General features: G+C 40.6%; 1 protein-coding gene across 1 annotated transcript in view; it reads left to right on the forward strand.

Moving 5' to 3' along the window:
• Nucleotides 1-15,376, forward strand: part of jmy (junction mediating and regulatory protein, p53 cofactor) — a 28,028-nt gene extending 12,652 nt beyond the window's left edge. The window contains exons 2-10 of the mRNA XM_005720117.1: nt 308-481; nt 8,433-8,583; nt 9,116-9,285; nt 9,809-9,974; nt 10,321-10,511; nt 10,629-10,715; nt 11,026-11,112; nt 11,648-12,161; nt 12,423-15,376. Coding sequence (XP_005720174.1) covers nt 308-481; nt 8,433-8,583; nt 9,116-9,285; nt 9,809-9,974; nt 10,321-10,511; nt 10,629-10,715; nt 11,026-11,112; nt 11,648-12,161; nt 12,423-12,733 — 1,851 coding nt within the window. The 3' untranslated portion in view covers nt 12,734-15,376. The remainder of the gene's footprint in view (nt 1-307; nt 482-8,432; nt 8,584-9,115; nt 9,286-9,808; nt 9,975-10,320; nt 10,512-10,628; nt 10,716-11,025; nt 11,113-11,647; nt 12,162-12,422) is intronic.
• Nucleotides 15,377-18,470: the final 3,094 nt, after the last annotated feature.

Here is an 18,470-nt window from a genome sequence, read left to right on the forward strand (position 1 = left end):
ATTTGCCTAATAATTCTGCACTCCCTGTATTTACACCCAGCTAAAAGCTACAGAGTACAGTAATTAGTGGTTAACAAGCCTGTAAAAACTATAAAACTATTATTTGTGGCACTTTTAGTCTAGATTTTGGTCTTTACTGGCAACCACTAGGGCTTTGTAAAGCCTGAAATGTTTAGTCTTTTGGGTTATTATTGTGGAATTTATTAAAGAGATTTCTCGCATCAGCAACCTTTTACTCCAGTGCAGTGTTTTTCACTGTGTGGACTGTTTGTCTGACTATACTGTTCAATGCACATTTTACCTCCAGGTGCTGGATAAACACAAAGCGATGGACAGCATGGTGGAGCTGCTGCAGGTGTACCCGGAGGAGGACGAAGCGTATGGAGAGCTGCTGGAAGCCACAACTCAGCTCTATCACTACCTGCTTCAGCCCTTCAGGGACATGAGGGAACTGGCAATGTTGCGCCGACAGCAGATTAAGGTAATACACACAGGCACACTGATACAAATACCATCTGTTTGAGGGGCTTGATTTAAGTAGGTTTAGCACTAGCTATTGCCGACTAACTGGTCGGCGTGCTCTACAGTGGTGCATGTTAGCAGTTAAAGTGCTGTTGCTATGGTTTGATTAGTGCTGGAAAACGATCCCTGAACCGCTGCATGATGAGCCTACACTTCTAAGCCAAGTGCATTGACCAGCAGTGTTAGGTGTTTAGGCTGGGTGCAGTGGTATTGATGGTTGGGTAGTAGCCGCTCTGCGCTATGCATTTGCTACTGGGGGCTGTGGAGGTCAGAGGATCAGCAGAGAGGCTTTCCCCCAGCGCAGAGCAGCTTAACCAGCATAAGTATTATTGCAGCAGTCACTAAACCACTCAGTAATTCTGCAGCCTCAGCACAGCCTTCTGTTTCCCACTCTCTTTCTCTGCTCTGTCTTTGTTGCTTTTCTTCATTAGGCTTGGAAAGGGAAGTAAATCCACAGACTAATCCCTACTGTCTCACAGACTTCATGGAGAGGAGGAGGCACATGCCTGCTCAGTCAGTAGGTCAGAGTTCTAGCTGCTTCTCGTACACTTGTCCAAAAGCTCAGCGGATAAGAAGTGATATACATAACATTGAAATTCAATAGAAAATTGGATAAGTCAGCTGATTTCTCACTAATATGATAGTTCATATTTTCAACCAAGACAATCAGACTAGAAGTTAGCTAGAGTAAAAATAGGACAACAACTGTCTTGCAACTAGGTCAGGTTGCTGTGATTGAATTTCTTTACATTCAGCCACAAATTGCAAGTGGTCAGGGTGATCACCTGATTGCCCACAGACTGGTCATGCAGCATCCCTGACTTTTGATCACAAGGTGACTGCCTGGGTTGTCTCTTGGGAGTCATCCTGTATCCAAATAGTTGTGGTCTAGCTCAGACTGATTGCAAACACTGTCAGACAGATTGGTGAATGTTTGTAAATAATTGCCATTAATTTCTAAACAGAGTCAGTCTACACTGATAAGCACAACGCATGTTAGGCACGTTTCATGGACATTAATTTAATGGACAATAGAAATAATGTCCCATACAGTCCCTATTACTATCTCTCTACCTGTCTTTTGTTCTCTTTCATAGACTGTCTCAGTCTTTCACCCACAGTTGGGCTGTGAGTATTTTACATTGTCAACATGACTTTCACAGCATGCTTATTCGGCATCTTGTCACTAACAACACAAGTGCCTGTGTGTGTGTGTGTGTGTGTGTGTGTGTGTGTCTTGGGTGTGATTTCTGAGTGTGTGTTATGATGGTTCTTGGGCAGATCCTGATGTTAAGTGAGATATTTCACTGTTTTCCCCTTTGCACTTTTTTTTAAGGAGAAGTCTAAATATTTGCAATAGTTAGGAAAAAAGGAAAAAAGAAATCAAAATTTTAAGTGTTAGTACATTTTTCTACTCGCTGTATGCAAAGCTCCACTGTTGTCAGATATAATAAAAACACATCAGTGTTGCACTTAGTGGAACTGAGTCAAATATAAACTGTAGTTTGTTGTTATAAATGTCCAGCTACCAAAGGCTTCATGGATTTATCTATAACCTAAAATAGTTTCCTGTAAATAAAGTGTAAAGTTAGTGTTACTAAAAATCTTTCTTTTCGCAACCTGTTTTTAGAGGAGGGCTAACACGTCATTGATTGTTGGTCTTTTTTATTTATTGACAATAAGAAAAATATTTCTGAATCAGTAAATCTACAGTATATTTTATCTTTCAAAGCTTCTGGTATTTTGCTATAGCCAATTAGTTATTTATATTTTTTGTATCTTGCTTTTGAGCAAGAGAGTGCAAAGCACCAAGGAAAAAAAGGTAGAAAATAGTAAAAATTGTGAATATTTTACATTTGACACAACCGGCCATGACCAGTGAATATTTTTTGCTTATAAGTTGTGTAACCCATTAATGCAGATTAACTAATCCTTTAAGCTGTGTTGGCAGTCTTATGTTTTAAGATTAGCAGTCTTGTTTATGCTGTGGAAAAAAAAATCAGTAGAAATAAGCAATGTGTTTCTGATGAACTGTGCAAAGTGTGAAGCCTTCACTGACATTTTGTACATTTTTGTGTAGATTACTACAATGCTGCAATACAAACTGTTGTGCTGTGGGTGGGTAGGTGGGGCTGTAAAAGCATGGCGTTTTGTTGAATTAAAGAGCTTATGAATTGCATTATGGGAAATGTAGTCCAGCATGTGGCAAGCTTAGCCCATGACAGCATTTTTATATACTACATAGTAATGTTTATAATATTGCTTTAACTGTTGAAATATGAAATAGAGAATTTGTGATTGTGAATAAAATAGATAAATAAAAACAGGTAAACATCAAAATGTTTTCCTAAGATTACATTTCTCTCTTCTTGTTCTTCTTGTTCTTGTTCTTGTTCTTCTTCTTCTTCTTCTTCTTCCTTTTTTTTTTTTTACCCCAAGATTTTTCAGGTGTTTTACAATCAGCGAGAGTCTGAGAGTCGGACTTTCTGTTACTTTCTTTTAATTCCTCAGGTTTTATAGATCTGCTACATTGCTGAAAACAAATCCTTCAGCATTTGTTTGGTAGTCTGTGTGTGGTATGATGTTAAACCTGAACTTTAATGTAGTGTCTAATGAATGCAACTATTTCAACTTTTACCTCAAACCTTTTTTATTTTCTCCATGTGCTTCATGTGCCCAAGTTTTTCCAGCTGTACCACCTGCTCCCTTCAGGGCGATCCAACGGCTGAAAACAAAGCTGTATGCAAATGATACCTTGACACAGACTAAAGGGAGCGGGCTTTTTTCAAACTGATGAGTCAGGGGTTTGTGGAGATTCTCTCCTTTGTGAAGAAAGGGGAAGAGGTGTAAGAGGGAATCAGCACATAGGAGATTGTCACTTACATGCAGTTTGCATCCTGCTTGTTGTCGTAAAGATGAGGAGGAAAAAGGCAGACGGGTGCTAGTATTATAACCTGTTCTGACCTCATCTGCAAGTGTGAATGCAGTAATACACATGGCATGTATGAGGTTATTGTGAAAAGACCAAAGTGCTTCAAGGACCTACACGCTGCAATGTTACAGCGGAGCCCTTTTAAATAAACAACAATGCTGGTTTCATCAGTCTGTTAAATGGTGGCGTCCTGTTATTCAGACATATGTCACTTTTATGGCTTCATGTAAGCGTTCCTGCAACAGTAATGTAACCATGCATAGTACTTGCAGTATATAATGTTCTGTACATGAGATTCCAAAGAACAGAAAGAGTTTCATTAGCCAGACTCTGTTCTCCTTATTGAAATTGTAAAGCTTTATTTGATAACGTCTTAAATCTGTGATAGTTAGAATAGAGGCCTGTGAGTGGATGTGGCAACTAAAAGCAAGCAAACCATCTTTTTCACTCTGTTTATATGTTTGCAAATGTTGAAGTAGCCGGATATTTAATAAACAGTCTAACAGTTTCTTTTCCTTTCTTTTTTGCCCCTGACATGATGATGATGATTTCTCTAAAAAAAAAAAAATTGTCCCCTTGTGAGCTAATCAACTGAAGATAGAGGAGAGCTCTGTGCATGCTGTTAATGTGACTACGTGCATTCAGACTCAGGATGTATTGAAAGTTTAAAGTGATGCATGTTTGACCTTTACTGAAAAGTGACCAGACTGCCATTCATATACGAAGCTAACATAATCAGATGGAATCACATAAGAGGAAATGACTGTCTGAAAGTAATCTAAGTAAGGTGTAATCTTGTCAGGTAGAGGTATTACACATTAGAGAGAATTGGAAAAAAATTATTTAATACTCGCATGATATATTTTTTGGTACTTAAAAGTTAGGTTAATCTTCTTGGAGATCATTATTTTTCCTAAATTAACTTTAAAATGGTTTAGCCTGTAAAATGTCAGAAAGCAGTGAATATTGCTGACAAACTAGGAGCTGAGATGTATGAATATATGTGTTTAATCATTAATTTGACCATTGTTACTGCTCAGCTGTGAATTTTCAGCTAAAGGGCTTCACGCTCTCAACTGGAGACATCTGAGCTTACCAGAAACGGCGAAAAGCTGATGGAAAATTGAATGAATGTTCTCTCATCAGGCATTTTGGTGAACGGTGCATTGTCCGTAGCATGTCGGAGCAGTCCAGCGTGGGTGTCCTGTTGCTCAGGAGGTCAGAGGGCAGCCATGAATTAAAAATGTGGTTTCACTGTGGCATGGCAGAGATGGTTTTGTGCCATGGTGAGCTCCAGTTACAGTTTCACATTGTATTCATTCTAACATGGCAACAGTTGTCAACATGCTACACTAAATTCACCTCTACTAAGTTCTTCTGCTCTTTTATCTATGCTCCACCTCTCCACCGCCCTGCATCACTGAAAAACATTTATTTCCTCGACTTCTTTTGTCATTACTTCAGTGTGTCACCGAGGCAGCTTTGTTTTAATTTCCTGTAACTCAAAAAGCCATTTTCCACTAGTACCTACTCAACTCGACTCGAAGGGACTCGACTTGGCTCGGTTTTGGTGGCTTTCATTACATATAAATGTCACCTAATGTGCCTGGGGTCATTACACCAGTGCTCTTGAAAGTCCTGTGATGCCATTTGCATGCGACACACACAACCCTACAATGGAGGACGTCGACGCGATGGTATACCTGCAGCTCGGTGTACAGCTTTTCGTCAAACTTGGGGACCGCGGTGTTGTTGGGTTTTTTTTTTGTGTAGCCATTTTCAAAAATGGCGGGTTTTGTGACATAGTCGCTCTCATGACTCATGGAGTGAATTCAGTGACTGGCCAATGTGTGGAAGCCTGTCTGTTGATACCATCTAATGGAAAACTCTATACACTGAGCCGAGCCAAGCCGAGTAGGTAATAGTGGAAAGGGGCTAAGAGAAAACATTTCTATGCACATAAATTAGCTGATTAAGCAATTAATCTAATTGTTTTTTTTACTAGTTATAGAAGTCCTCATTTTTTCTTTGTGGTCTAAATGTTTAAGTTCAAAGTTAATTAAATAAATCATATATTGAAGGACTTCCTTCTCAGCAGCTCCAAACCATGACCAAGACACCACCATGTTTTACAGATGACTGTAGACACTCACTGTTGTACTTCTGTTTTTACCTCCTCAATACATACTGATGACTAAAGATGTAAAATTTTGATCCAGTAATTCATAAAACATGTTGGCACTGATTTTCAATCCAGTTCTTGTGCAGTTTGGCCTGTTTCCCATCCTTAAGATTGATTCCTGGCAGCCACCCTCCCACTGAGAGTATCTCTGATAAGGCTTCGGGAAACAGTTGCTTGATCAACTGTTAGGCCAGATGCACGTCCCAGGCCTGTGTCAGTTCTTTGCAGGACGTGACTTTCAGATACTGTTCATTTCCTGTAGATGTGAAAGACATGCTGCACATGTCAAGTTTTCAGCTAATATCTGATTGAGAATCACCCTCCTGGTCCAAAAAATTCTATTTTATCCCTGGTTAACTGTGTTGTCTTTTTTTCTTTTTTTCTTTTTTTTTAATACACTCACTCCTGTGTTTTGCGACAGGATGCTAGTAACAAAATGCCTCACGATACGATTTAAAATTGGTTCTTTGAAGGAACTGCAGGTTTTTCAAATAATAATAAATAATTGTTTGATGAAGACTGCCTCGTATCTACCACAGTCATGCTATTTTAATCAAATGAGATAAGGGCGACCGTGACAGCATCCGTCCTGTAATCCCAGCACTTTAGCGTGGGAAATGGCGTCACACCTCTGTTTTAAGTAGGGCTGACATATCACTGTATGACACCATGACCAGAGGTGTTAACAGACGTAACTCCCCCCCAACCCCCACCACCATTGTTTTTTGTATTTTTAAACTGTATGCAGGAAGTGAGTGATAAAATGCTAGAAGGGAGTAGGCTGGGGGAAAAAGGATGCTAATTTTATTTGTGTGGCTACTTGGCCTGTTTTTCAGACAGCCAAACATGCAGAAGGCATTTGAAAGCTGACATGTAATTAAAATGTAAAACTCCTTTACTACGTTTGGCTCACAGTCCAAATGTATATTAGTCATAGGAATGTGTCACCTTTTCCGAGCAACTTTACAGGTTTGAATCATCACTTGTTTGCACCGCACTTCTTTTATTTCCATAACTTACTGAGACTTTGATCAGACACAAAGTATATTCAAACAATGCACATTTCAGGAAATTCCCCAAATGCTAGCGTTTGTGTTACATTTCAACGGGCTTTGGCCTGCTTTACTCGTAGAGCAGGTGATGCATTTTGTCAGTTGTCTGGATGCGTTTCAGCTTTGCATAAAACCAGTCTAACAGACTGATGATCAAGAGCCAACTTTATGCAGAGATGTTTTCTTCAGTTTGATTTGCTGCCGAGGTCAGCAGGGACAAAGTCAGTGATGGCATGCAAAGAGGTAAAGGAAAGGAGGCTGGTGAATGTCTGTCCATCCTCAACAGGTGGGATCGACCTGCTAAAAGGCAACCTTGCTCTTGTTTCCTCATGTTGTTGTAATTTTTAGGTGAATAAATAATATACTTTCTAAGATTTGTTCCTGCCAGACTTTTTCTTTTCTTTTGATGTAGACTCTCCTCCCCCGCTTGCTCCCGGTTTCACCCCCGAACCACTCCCTGTTCTTGTGCCTCACTTGCACAAGAATAAAAGCGCAGAGTATGCTGGTTAACATAAATCAAAGCCTTTGGGCTTTGATTGGGATTATTATAGTCTTGTTTATTTTTGAGCAGCTACGCACATCTGTTTTGCATCAAGATATTGAAATACGACTGCATGCACAGGAGGCCCTCGCAAGGAGTTTAGCTTATATTGTGTGTACATTTTGTTCCCTGCCCTCTCCTCTTAGAGGGGCTTGTATTTCTCCCTCAACACCCAGAACACAACTCCACGTGACACCGCTTTTCTTTTTCTTACTCTTTTTTTCACATGGCAGGAGGACAAAAAAGACCTCTGTGCATGTATCGTTTTATTTATTGTTCACAAGTATACTGGGTCAGTGTCACTGTATAAGCGTGCACAGATGCGCCTAAGCCATTTCCTTTTTGTTATCACCATCTGCTGTGACTTCCTGGTATTTCAGAATGCTATAGATGGTCTTTTGTGGTGGTTTTCAAACTGGCAGAGGTGAAGTGGCATTTGGAGAAAGGAAGGCGGGGCATACAATGATCAGAACAGGTGCATGCCAGTGTTCTTCAAACAAAAGGGAGCTCAAAGAGGCAGTTAAGGCAATGGATTTCTCTTTGGGCCAAGTTAGCCCAGCTGGGATTGAAAAATTGATCTCTTTTATATTTATATATACATAAACGTGTGTGTGTGTGTGTGTGTGTGTGTGTGTGTGTGTGTGTGTGTGTGTGTGTGTGTGTGTGAGAGAGTCTAGAGGGATTGGCTCAAATCGCGGTTAGAGCTGAAGTTTTTGGCACAAGAATGTTGCTTCTTGCTTGAAATTCAATTATCAAGTCCATAAACTCATCAGGAAAAAAAAACTGTGGCCTAATAGGAGCTTCCTCGTCTGCTTTAAGTTTCAGACCAGGAAGCTGCGTCCATCTTTTATATACAGTCTACGATGGTCATAAAACTGCTTGGGAATCTCCATCTAACTCTGAAATGTGCTTTACACATATTTTTAGTTTTCTACAGTTTCAAAGTAATCCAGTATACATAAACATACATAAACAGGAACCGACAGCTGCTAGTTTGGCATCATTTAATTGGAGCCTGTTTGCCAAAATGTAAACAAAGATAGACTAAAAAAAAACATTATTAAAGAACAGTAAGACCAAGACATAAATACCAACATGTGTTGCAAAATCTTCCTATACAAACTCTTGTTACCTCACTGATGATACCTGATCTAAGTACTGTACATTTAAGCTGTTCTAACAAGCTGCCTTAACTCCTGCCAGATTTCTCTGGAGACTGAGCGACTCGGCCCTCGTCGTGTGGAGAGCCTGAGAAAAGAGGACGAGGAGTGGCAGAAGAAGGCTCACGCCGCAGTGCTTTCCATTCAAGACCTGACTGTCAAGTTCTTTGAAACCACAACTCGGTCTCAGAAAGGTAAACACACACAGGAGGCTAGTTTCTCTCTTCAGAAAACAATGTGTGGCGTTGTTTTTGTGGTGACCTTTGAACCTTTATAAAAGTATGTTTACTTCATAAGAGAGCGCTTAGAGATCATGTGAGAATAAAACATTCTGGCTCTGTTCTCATCTCCAACCTCTGGCATACCAAAGTCATTAACATACACTCCACCCTGACTCGTGACACATTTTAATCCTCAAACCTTCTCTGCTATGAATTGGAATAAAAATGTGTTTTTCCTCAAATGGACTTTATTTACTTCGGATTTCAAGTCAAAGCACTGCTGGTTTGTCCATTTTAGGCATTTAATGCTCCAGAAATAAACTATAGCGTTTAGGCCAAACCATTTTCTCACATGTTCTTTTTGCTCCAAATGATTCAAAACTATTAACCACAATTATGGTCATTAAACTGCTGTTTAAATGTCTAATCATTTGCCAGATAACTAGCTGACTAATCTCTGCAGCTCTAGCCCTTTTCACTTACTTCTTTACTGTATGCGTTATAGCTCTATACGAGAGGATGCGAGCGGACCAGAGAAAGTTTGGGAAGTCAGCGTGGACAGCAGCGGTTGAACGCATGGAGCGGCTGCAGTTTGCCGTTTCCAAAGAAACTCTGCAGCTCATGAGGGCCAAAGAGATCTGCCTGGAACAGAGGAAACATGGCTTGAAGGAGGAGGTAAAACATAACATGCTGATGCTGCTGAAAAACCCCCCAAAAACAAATCACACGTGTGGACCAAGATCGGTGTCAAAATTCTGAAGTGTATCTGGGTGTGTTCTGAAAAGGTGGTGCTCAGTCAGGTTTGTTTTTAAGAAGCCACAATAAGAGGACATGGATATAGTGAAGTTAACAGAAGAGAAGAACTCGAGATAATAGCCGTGATGGAAAAATGAGCTCATGGCTGTGGCATCCTGTAATGGAGGGAACAACTTCCTGGTCTGCAGGAGTGGAAATGACTCACTGGGAATGACTGTCAGGTCAAATGTTTGCTGTGCATTTGAAAATACACTAAAACTAAAAATGTACCTGGTCTGTGTGTTGTAGCATAGCACTTAGAGAAGACACAAACACTGGTTCAGCTTCCACCGGATCTGTTAATGTGAAATATAAATGCACAGTCACTCAGGTAGAGCTTTTGGAAAATCCTGTGGACGGTGCCCTTTGGCCTTTGAAATAGTCTCTGTGGTTGTTGTTCTAGATGCAGAGTCTACAGGATGGGGAGGATGCCATGCTTCGCCTGGACCAGCTGGAGGCGCTGTACTATGAGTTACAGCTGCAGCTGTATGACATTCAGGCCGAGGTGCTGCGCTGCGAGGAGCTGCTGCTCACTGCCCAGCTGCAGAGTCTGCGCAGGCAGATGACAGGTGAGCATCTCTTTAGATGGTTTGGTTCAGGTTATTTTTCTTTCTCTTTTTCTGTTATAGCTCAGTGTGTCAGACCCATGACTGAAGCTTACATGTGCTGAAAAATGTGGTTTTCAAGTATAAAACAAAATGTTTTGGCTTCTCATTGGTTTCCAACCTCATCCTCCAGTTAAGTCCTTTGCTTATCCCGTGGCACCACAGCTGTCCTGCTTTGACTTTATCACTCAGTACCACTTTTTCTTCTACTCATAGTCAGTCAGAGATCAAATCCTCGAGCCATTGTTACGAGCTGTATAAGCTGCACAAGCAGCATTTGAATCTTCAATGTCTTCTGATTTTCTGCCAGAGCGACAGGATGAGGTGGTGTACTACGATACCTTTGAGAGTCCTGATGCCATGAAGGGTGTAGAAGACCCCACGACCCCACCGTCACCCCTCAGAGAAGAAGAACTCTGCACCCTGCAGCAGAGGACCCGGCAGCTCGAGGCCCGCAGGGGCCGCATCACTGCCAAGAAAGTCTACCTCAAAAATAAGAAGGTGAATTACCGATGGATGAAGATACGGTCGTGTGCTTTATCTCCTGTGGGTTAAGGATCAGTTTGACAGGTCTGTCTATAATAACATTATGTTTGTGTTCTGTTCTTCCTCAAATAGGAAATCTGTATCATCAATCACAAGCAGAAGATACAACAGCGCCAAGGTAGCCATACTGACAGCAAATCCCTGCAGGAGCTGCAGCAGGTAAGAAACTTCTATCTGTGGCCGCAAGGGATAGGATTTATATATTCACTGTTCTACTCTGTCAGTAAATGAAGAGATGATATTACCAGTTAATTCAATGCAGTTTTATTTTTATAGCACCAGAAAGAAAACAGGGAGTCCACTTTGATGCTCACAGACATGGCGAATATTCTGTAGCAATGATCGAACTTTTTTGATTTAGAGCTTGCTGCGAGACAAATTTCAAATATCGATACCAAAGCAGTGAAAGCAGCAATTGTTCCTCACCCTGCTACAACACATTCATCTCATTTGCTGTTTCTGTGAAAAGGGAGATGAAGATGATGAAGCTAAGCGAAACGCCAGAGTGAGTCAGGAGAGGCAGAGGACACTTGACAGGCTTCGCAGCCTCAAGCAGGTGAGGACTTAACATAAACACACACGTCATCTGAGGAGGAACCTTCACTGAATCCTCCTCAAACACCAATGATTAGTAACTTTTCGTTTTTTTAGTTAAAAGATGAGTTTGTGTTTGTCCACAGTGTTTTATGTTCTTGCAGTGACATCTACATAGTCTTGATACATTAACCTCCTAAGACCCGAACTCTTCCACAGCATGCATTTTTAATTTCTCTATGATATTTGGGCTGATTGGGACCCGATGGATGTAAAAACAAAGAACCTGATTTTTGTTTCTAAGAAAAGTGAGAGCCACATATGAGGATATTTGTTTAAAATTTCAATAAAACAGTGGCAGTATAATGTCCTCGTAAGTGGATCTCAGGCACTTGTAGAGCAAAATGTAGTATATTGGTCTAAATAACCCAAATTGTGATGTCCACATATGTGTACGCCAGGTCCTAGGAGGTTAAAGCAAAATCATGTGTGTAATGTTGCTTAAACTGCACTCAGTCCTTCAGCTTTACTTTCTTTCTTGCTGCTTCCCCACACAGAGGTATCCAGGCCAGGTGACTCTAAAGTCAAGCCGCCTGCGCCTGAGTCAGACTCACAGTCGGAGGCGTGCTGGGCAGCAGCCCAGCACCCAGGCTGCCGGCGTTCAGACCGACTGCGTCTCAGATCTCCCAGAACTCTCTGCTCCTCTCCCGCCGGACGCGTACGGCTGCGACAGCGTCTCTTTACCTGCGGTCGACCTCCAAGGCCTCGATCCCTCGCCTCCCTTCCTATCGCTGCCCCCACTCTCAGCCACGCCGTCAAACTTTTCACTGGGTGCCCCTCCCCCGCCTCCACCGCCTCCTCCTCCGCCTCCTCCACCACTTCCCACCTCAGAGGACGACCAGCAGAAGAACCTCACAGCCGTCACGCTTCAACACCAGAAAGGCGAGTCTGACTCCACCTCGCTCCCGCTGGCTCCATTTTCCCCTCGATTCTTTGACAGCAGCCAGCTGTTAACGGCGAGGAAAAAGCTGCGGAAGACGGCTTCTCTGGACTCGTCGCAGTGGAGGAGAGGTGGGCAGGGAACTTTTCATTGCAGTAGAGACCTTCATGGTTGGTTAATACTACAAATGTTTAATGTAAGGCACATAACACTCATTCGGTACCTACTTTTAAATGAGGTAATTTAAGCATTTTATCAGTCACAGGAAATGGTGTATTTAAACAGAGGTTGGAGCTAAATTGTGTGTCAGCAGTAGGTTGTTTGGCTGTGTGCTAAACGGCGAACCAAGCCTAAACACTGTGAGGCTAATTGTCTCTGCCCTGCGTTCTCAGCGAGCTCTCCCATGGATGAGGTGCTGGCATCACTCAAGCGGGGCAGTTTCCACCTGAGGAAGGCTGAGCTGCGGGTCTTGGGCCCGGATCCGGATGACGACAGCAACAATATCCTGGCTCAGATCCGACAGGGCGTCCGGCTTAGGAAGGTACGGACCAGACCGGAGCAGCAGCGTCATCCCAAAAGCTTCCCCCACTCGGCCGACGCTCTGACCCGCAGCATTCACGAGGCTCTGAGGAGAATCAAGGAGGCCTCTCCTGAGTCAGAGTCAGAGGATGAAGGTCTTCCCTGCACTGACTGGGAAAACTAATGCGGTTCATCAAAGGAATCTTTTAACCCCCCCCACCTTTTTGTTTTTTTTTTAACACAAAGAGTTTAAACAAAGTGAAACCAAGTTAAGCAGGCAAGCCAGGGTTAAGTCACCTGGAGATTTCTTGGTGCAATTTGAACAAAAACCCTCGATTTTTTTCTTTTTTTAATATATATTAGAGGATTTTTTTCTTACTCATGTACGCTGTTTGTAAAGATGGACCACTAATCTTTTTTTTTTTTTATGTCATTGCTGTGGCTCTCTGGGCGAGGATACAACCTCTGACCTCTCATCACGTCCGAGTCGTACTGTAGCTTGCTGCGACGGGTTTGTTTGAGGACACGAATTTTGCTCACAGTGATGGTAAACCTTCAGTCTGAGCGTTTACATTTTACTACACAACAAGCATTTGTACTGTACATCTTTTTAAAGGAATAGTTGGACTGAGTGCATACGAGAGTGGTATTAACATTCATATTTACAAAATCGCCAAACTTTGACTTTGAGATGAGGTTTTGTGTAATCACCCACGCAGTTTATCGGAATCAATTTGAACGTCCAGCATCTGTTTTAGGGCTTTAGAACTGTGAAAGCACCTGATTGCAGTACAAAGTGCCCCCAAATACTCTGAGGGCTGTTAGAAAATAATCCAGTCAACTTGCAAATGTGTAAAATCTCTGTTTACCTGCACGTCACACAGGATGAGACAGCTCAGCTGGTCATCAAAGACAAACGCAAACTTGTAGATTGGCTGCTTTTCAGCTCTAAATATGTGTGAGAATAACAGACCTGGGGCCAGATTTACTCGATGTGATGCTACTAATGCAAGAATGTGCTGATAATGCTCATAATGTGCAAATCTAACCACCAGTTCAACCATTGCAGTCTCCTGAGGGCAGTGTAAACGAGTGGGTCAAAAACATGCAGAGCGGACGAGGAAGCAAGTAATCCAGCAAGTGTAGGTTTTCACTCTAAAACAGCTGAAGGAGAATCTATATGTTTTAAGACAAAGACGAACTCTTCTGTTAGAACTCGATGAAGCCTGCGTGGGATCTTGGAGTTTGGGACAGCTGTTCTTGGGATAATGGTCTCAGGCAGGACCAGAGTAAGGCCAACCCCAAACCATCTGTCTGTCGAATTTACTGTAACTGTAAATGTGCTCATGACTCTGTTTCACTCCTGCATGCTGCGTGAGGCTGCCCATATTCAGGACAAAGACAAGACTCAAATAGGTTCAATAAAATGACAAATTCAACTCAAAAATGCCTGAACTTAAAAGGCGTATTAGGGTCACGGTGGTTCATATATGTACACAAACGTTGTACATTTTTTTTTTAGAAAAAAGTGTCAAATGTACGAGGAGAAAAAAAAGTACAAATTTACGAGAATAAAACTCGGAAAAAGGAATCTGTCGTTACACGTTTCCAGGTTAAGTTAGAAGAAATTCAGATATGTGAACTCCTGGGACTAATAATCCATACAAATATGTTCGGTATGCCTTTTTTCAAGCATACCAAACCAACTCCATGCATTTAAAAGTCATCCTCTGACCTGTACAGACAGCACTGGGATCATAAAGTTCAACACTGAAAAAAGACGTTCATATCAGCAATAACTTTGTTCTCATTTATGTCACCAGCATGTAGATTCTGGGTGGTCCATTGCTGCAAATTGTTAAAAAATGAAAATAAAAAAGCTTATAAGGAAATGATATTAAATGTTCTCTTAACTGATTTAGTAATTTCCCTCCTAAAAATTGCCAATTATTGATAACAATAGAAGCTCGTTTTTACATATGGTTTGATTAACGGGATATGTATGTATTATACGTTTCGGCATTACACTTTGCAACTGTGTTGTTAGTCCAGGTCAGAGCATGACTGGAAAAACCTGAACATGCTGGAAAAAAGATGTTGTTGTTGTTCTAATGAGTTATTGATCCCAGAAGATCAGCTGAACCTTGAAAAGTAAAGCGATGCTTTTTGACTGAAACAAAAGCCACATTATTTTTTGAGTTTTTCTCTTAAATCTGTCGCTTTTTTTCTTCTTTGCACTCTGAACTGAAAAATCTGTCTAATACATAAACATAAAGCCAGCCACAAAGAAAACCTGCCGGCGTCTTTTAGCTTGGTGCTGATGTAGACCAGTAGCACATCTGGCCCCTGGTGTTCCCGTCATAGTCACACTGTCACACTGTAATCATCAGCACACAAAGAGCTGTGGTTTTACATAACAAGCTTTATCTGTTGTTGTGCATCCTCCACTTCTTTTATAAGGATGCCGTTAACACCAGGTCAGTATTTTGACAGATGTATACCTGTATGACATTTCTATTTTAGCTCCATTTGAAGTATAAATGATTTCTTGAATGTAGCTTTGGATGTTTTCTGTGTTTGGCAGAGTTTACTGTCCACCTTACAGATGGAAATATTGTTGGGACCAGATTCCCTTTCATTTATTACTTTGATCTTGATTCATCATTGACAAATAGCAGAACCAAAAAGCAAAAAAAAGTAGATATGAATCACTATAATGGAGCTCGGCTCTTTAGATACAGATCCACAGATTGTTATCGGTCTAGAATTTCACATTCTCTAAAATAAGAATTTGACTGACATTTCTTTCTTGTTTATTTCTGCTTTTGTGCTAGAAACAAATTCATCTTGATTTTAAAATATAACTGCCTTTTAATCTCTTTATCGTGTTTTTTTTTTTTTTTAAGAATTCAACAGTGCAAAATTGATCTGGCAAAAAGAAAATATTGACTAATATCGGTAAAATCGTTGTTTTGTGTTTTTTGGGGCGTAGCGTCAGTCAAGAGGGGCCGATATCAGCTGGTAGTGTAATGATATTTGGCCGATATGTTGAAATTTTAGAATTTTTTTTGTTTTTGTTTTGTTTCTTTTTTTCTGTTTCATTTAGTATGTGATAGTTAGCTGCACATTAGCTAACCGTAACCTAGATATTTGACACATTTGAAGACATTGCTTTTGGCTTTAGGAAACGGTGATGGGTGTTCTTCCTTCTTGTCTTTATTTTTTACTATTATCTCCACACAATGAAAATAACCAGCATATTATTTTGTAATAATTCAGATGCTTTACACGGTGTGGCAGGGATTCATAGATGAGCTTTAGGAGTATGTGTGACGTTTCTATTTATTGTGCTGTGCTCATTTGTTGTTTTTACTGTCAGTTTCCTCACCTGAGAGATGCTGTCTTTCCACTGCCTTCTTTTATGAAAGATGTTTTCCGAGCTTGCTTCCTTACCTTATTTACTGGAGTTGTTGATGTGTGTGTGTGTGTGTGTGTGTGGGTGGGGGGGGTGTTTTGGTTTGGTTTTTAATATCTGTTGAGAAAACTTGTTAACTGAAAAACTAATCCCACATTTTCCTGTTTGATAAGCCATGCACTGAGTGAGCAACATGTCATATATATATATATCTTCTTTTTTCTTCTCACATATGCTGACATTGCACTGATAACATCAGTGCTGCTGTGTTTGAATGATTACCAGCTTAGCTTAGCATAAAGACTAAAAACAGAGCTAGCTTCTCTGTTTAAAAGCAATACTTAATGAGTTTTAGATGCTAGTTTTGTTTTGTTTTTTTATGATGTAATTATGTCAAAGCAGGACTGTTACTTGGCTGATTTTAAACACAGACCATCAAATTCTGACAAACCTGAATTTGGCCTTGTTTAAACTAATAAATAACTACACATAGCAAATGTTAGGGAAGTGTGTTTATGTTTCATGCGTCTGAATACTGGATTTTTAAAAAAATGAAAAATCTTTTTCGTCTCTAAACTAGCAGAAGTGGAAACACAGACTCAACAGTATTGCTCCTAAAATTCCTGTGGGGTTGTGTTCTAGTCTTCATGCTAAGCTAAGCTAACTGTAGCATTATGTTTTCTGCATACTGTATAACAGGAAGACAATTAGTTGACTGTCAGAGTAAAAGACTGCTGCTAAGTGTTAAAGTCATCATGAATAATTTGCACGCAGTTCCTCTTCACCCAGTTAGATTTTTAAATATATCTGTATGAGTGTAAACCTTTGGCAGCAGATGAGCTGACTTTCTCCTTTTCTTTTCTTTTTTTTAAACTTTTACAGGGTTTGTTTTTTTTTTGTAACCATTTTAACTCTGTTAGATTTCAAATTCCACCCATAACTCTTTGCCAGTTTGACCTTTACGACCTTATGCATGTGATTGGTTTGATGACAAACCAGTTACAACGTAAGTGCAATAACGAAGATTGGGGGGGGGGCTTTTAAGAATGATACTGTAATGAAATGTAAATCATGAAAAATATATCCGCATGCCTAAATGTATTGAAGTATTTATTGAAACTTCATATTTTAAAGAATTTTTAAAGCGTACAAATGTAAATGTACTTTAAGGTTTTCTTTTTGTTTCCTATCATGACATTCCTCTCTGCTTTCTAAAGGCCATTTATAAATATATATGTATATTTTTTCCTTTCAAAATAAAATGATGCACCAAAATGTTGTTTTTGAATCTTTCTTTAGAGTTTAACCCCCACATAATATGCTGTTATCATTCTAGTCCATAATCCATTTACAGAATCCAAAACTCATATTTTTATTCACCTTCCTGAGAATCATTGCTTTCAAGTTTATTCCCACAGACAGACAATTAAACAACACGTCTGTGTTTTTAATAGTTTTAATTGCTCCCCTTTCTTAAAGAGGAAACCCACCAACCCAGTCTGCTAATCCAGAGTAGACACTGCTGAGGAGCTGTTCCCCATCATCCCCAGACTCTGCTTCTTCTTCGAGGCTTGAGGAGATCCTCAAACTATTCTTTCCACAGCGTAGCTAAATCACCAGCACTCCATCCCCACTATACAGTGTGGGTACTGTTTCCTCCTGAGATTGTTTGCCAGAATTGCTTTAAACCTGACCAAAATTCTTTGTCAGTGAACTCAACGAACTCTTCCCAGACCTTATTTCAAATAGTTTTTCTAATATAACACCTAATCACAACATAATTAGTCTCAAGGTGCTTTATATGACCCTACAATAATACAGAGGAAACCCCAGCAATCAGACGACCTCCTACAAGCAAGCCCTTGGTGACAGTGGGAAGGAAAAACTCAGGTACAGACATTGATGCATGTCTGTACCTGAGGTTTTGCTTCAGCTGCTGCCAGAGCTGCACTTTGCTTGGCCTGCCAGTACCTGATGAGTCCTTCAGTTTGACAGGTCCATTCAAAACACCATTAGAACATTGTGGGAACGTTTCCTGCTAGTTGAGATGCAAAATCAAAAACATTCATGGATTTAAATGCTTCAGGTTGACGTGCTGAATGCCTGGAAAAGTGACAGTATGCTGGTACTTAAATAGTCCAAAGAACAAGCTTTGAAATGGGACGCAAGTTAAAACTTAAACCAGGCAAGTCCAACTGCAGTCAGGTTTATTTAAACCAGGTTTATGACAGCAGGGCTGGTTTACTGTGAAGTATGCTCATTAAAACACAACTGCAGCATTTTCATTTGGTTTTCTTTTATTAAAAACTCAAAATTACAATTTGTGTCTGTAAGCATGTGGTTTAATCAGTATTTCAAAGTCTTATTCAAATGTTTCTTTTTTCCCCTTACAGCACAAAAATCCATCCAAGTGTCCCGAATGTACCCGCGCTAACAACAAGCCCTTAAATTTGAGTGGGCGACCGTGGCTCAGGGGGTTGGGAATCGCATCTGTAACCGGAAGGTC

This window comes from Pundamilia nyererei, unplaced genomic scaffold, assembly GCF_000239375.1.
Source record: "Pundamilia nyererei isolate P.nyererei 1_Seehausen unplaced genomic scaffold, PunNye1.0 scaffold00002, whole genome shotgun sequence".
In the NCBI taxonomy this organism is placed as follows: Eukaryota; Metazoa; Chordata; class Actinopteri; order Cichliformes; family Cichlidae; genus Pundamilia; species Pundamilia nyererei.